This window comes from Penaeus vannamei, chromosome 11 (genome assembly GCF_042767895.1).
Source record: "Penaeus vannamei isolate JL-2024 chromosome 11, ASM4276789v1, whole genome shotgun sequence".
Taxonomy (NCBI): Eukaryota; Metazoa; Arthropoda; class Malacostraca; order Decapoda; family Penaeidae; genus Penaeus; species Penaeus vannamei.
The window spans coordinates 6,518,798-6,520,930 of NC_091559.1; the positions used below are offsets into that span (position 1 = coordinate 6,518,798).

Here is a 2,133-nt window from a genome sequence, read left to right on the forward strand (position 1 = left end):
CTTTTAAGCTATATGTGTTTAATTATCATTCACACATGCACAAACACACACATACACATACACACGTGTAGACACAGACATTCGCGCACACACACACACACACACACACCCTTGCTCACACACATACAGATACACGCACACGCATATATACGCATACACACACATACACACACCCTTGCTCACACACATAAATATACACACGCACATGCATATATACGCATACACACACACACACACACACACCCTTGCACACACATATAGATACACACGCACACGCATACAGACACACACACACAATCATCGGAATTTGATAGAGGATTGGCGAGTTTTTCGAACACTCTAGGCAAGGGAAAAGAAAACTATCTTGATTTTCTTGTTTGTTTTATGATCGCTTGGTTACAGCCTGATTTTTCTTGAGGTAAATCAGGCGTTGAAACTGTATTTCTACAAGATATCCATTGTATCGCATCAGCTGTTAACATTCAACAGTTTTCGGGAAGGAAGTCACAAATGCATAAACCACGAAGGCTTGTTTTGAAAAAAACAACTAATCTGTTAAATAAACATCTTACGGCAATTTCTCACAAACCCACGTATGGAAATTATTACGAGAAATGATCAACTGTCGACTGCCTTCTTGTAGTGTTGCAGCTGCACCTGCTCCGTGGCCTTCCTGGCGGGGGAGAAGCAGTCCTGGAGGTCGCTGAGGGTCCGGCCTCGCGTCTCGGGCAGGAAGGCCCAGAGGACGAGCCCGAGCACGCCGTGGGCCGCAGCGAAGACCAGGAAGGCCACCCCGACGCCCGCGTGCGCCATCAGCAGCGGGAACAGGTAGCTGACCACGAACTGCGTCAGGCAGAAGCTGAAGGTGCAGACGGAGCTCCCGATGAAGCGGACGGGCGTCGGCAGGAGCTCCCCCAGCAGCGCCCACGGGATGGGGCCGAGGCCGAAGCCGTAGGACGACACGAAGAGCAGGACGGCGGCCAGGGGCACCCACGAGGCCCCGGGGACGTCCAGCAGGAGGAACAGGGCGCCGAGGGCCTGCGCCGCGCCGCACACCAGGACCGTCGCGATGACGAGCGGCCGCCGCCCCACGCGGTCCACGACGACGCAGCCCAGGGACGTGAACACGACGCGCATCACGCCCACCAAGATCGTGCAGAGGAAGGCGTCGAGGTGCACGCCCGCCTCACGGAACAGGTACACCGTGTACGAGAACACCACGTACTGGCCGCCGAGCTCCCTGAGGGTGAACACGACGGCCAGGAGGAGCACGGGCCGGTGGTGGTGAGGGTGCGCGAACTGCTGCAGCTGCGGCGGCAGTTGAGGGTTATCGATGGTAATGGCAGCGGTGCAGTGATGGTGATAACAATGATGATAATAATGATGGTGATAACAATGATGATACTAATGATGATGATAATAATAATGATTATGATAATAATGATGATAATAATGATGATAATAACAATGATGATGATAATAATAATGAAGATAACAATGATGATGATGATGATAACAATGATGATGATAATAACAATAATAATGATGATGAGGATAACAATAATGATGATAATGACAATAATGATGATAATAACAATAATGATGATAACAATAATGATGATGATAACAATAATGATGATGATAACAGTAATGATGATAACAATGATGATTATGATAACAATAATAATGATGATAATGATGATGATAACAATAATGATGATGATAACAATAATGATGATGATAACAATAATGATGATGATAATAATGATAATAACGATAATGATGATGATTATAATGATAACAATGATGATAACAATAATGATAACAATAATGATGATGATAACAATAATGATGATAACAATAATGATGATAAATATAATGATAACAATGATGATGATAATAACAATAATGGTGATGATAACAAAAATGATGATGATAACAATAATGATGAAAACAAAAATGATGATAATAATGATGAAAACAATGATGATGATGATAACAATAATGATACTAATGATAACAATGATGATGATGATAACAATAATGATAACAATAATGATGATGATAACAATAATGATATGATTGATGATGTTTATAGTAAAGATAACAATAATGATGATAATAATAATAATG

The 2,133-nt window shown here is 43.0% G+C and overlaps 1 protein-coding gene across 1 annotated transcript in view; it reads right to left on the minus strand.

The window, feature by feature from the left end:
• Positions 1-368: 368 nt before the first annotated feature.
• Positions 369-2,133, minus strand: part of LOC113825571 (facilitated trehalose transporter Tret1) — a 27,309-nt gene continuing 25,544 nt past the window's right edge. Inside the window, exon 6 of the mRNA XM_070126940.1 lies at positions 369-1,308. Within this exon, the coding sequence (XP_069983041.1) occupies positions 619-1,308 (690 nt within the window). The 3' untranslated portion in view covers positions 369-618. The remainder of the gene's footprint in view (positions 1,309-2,133) is intronic.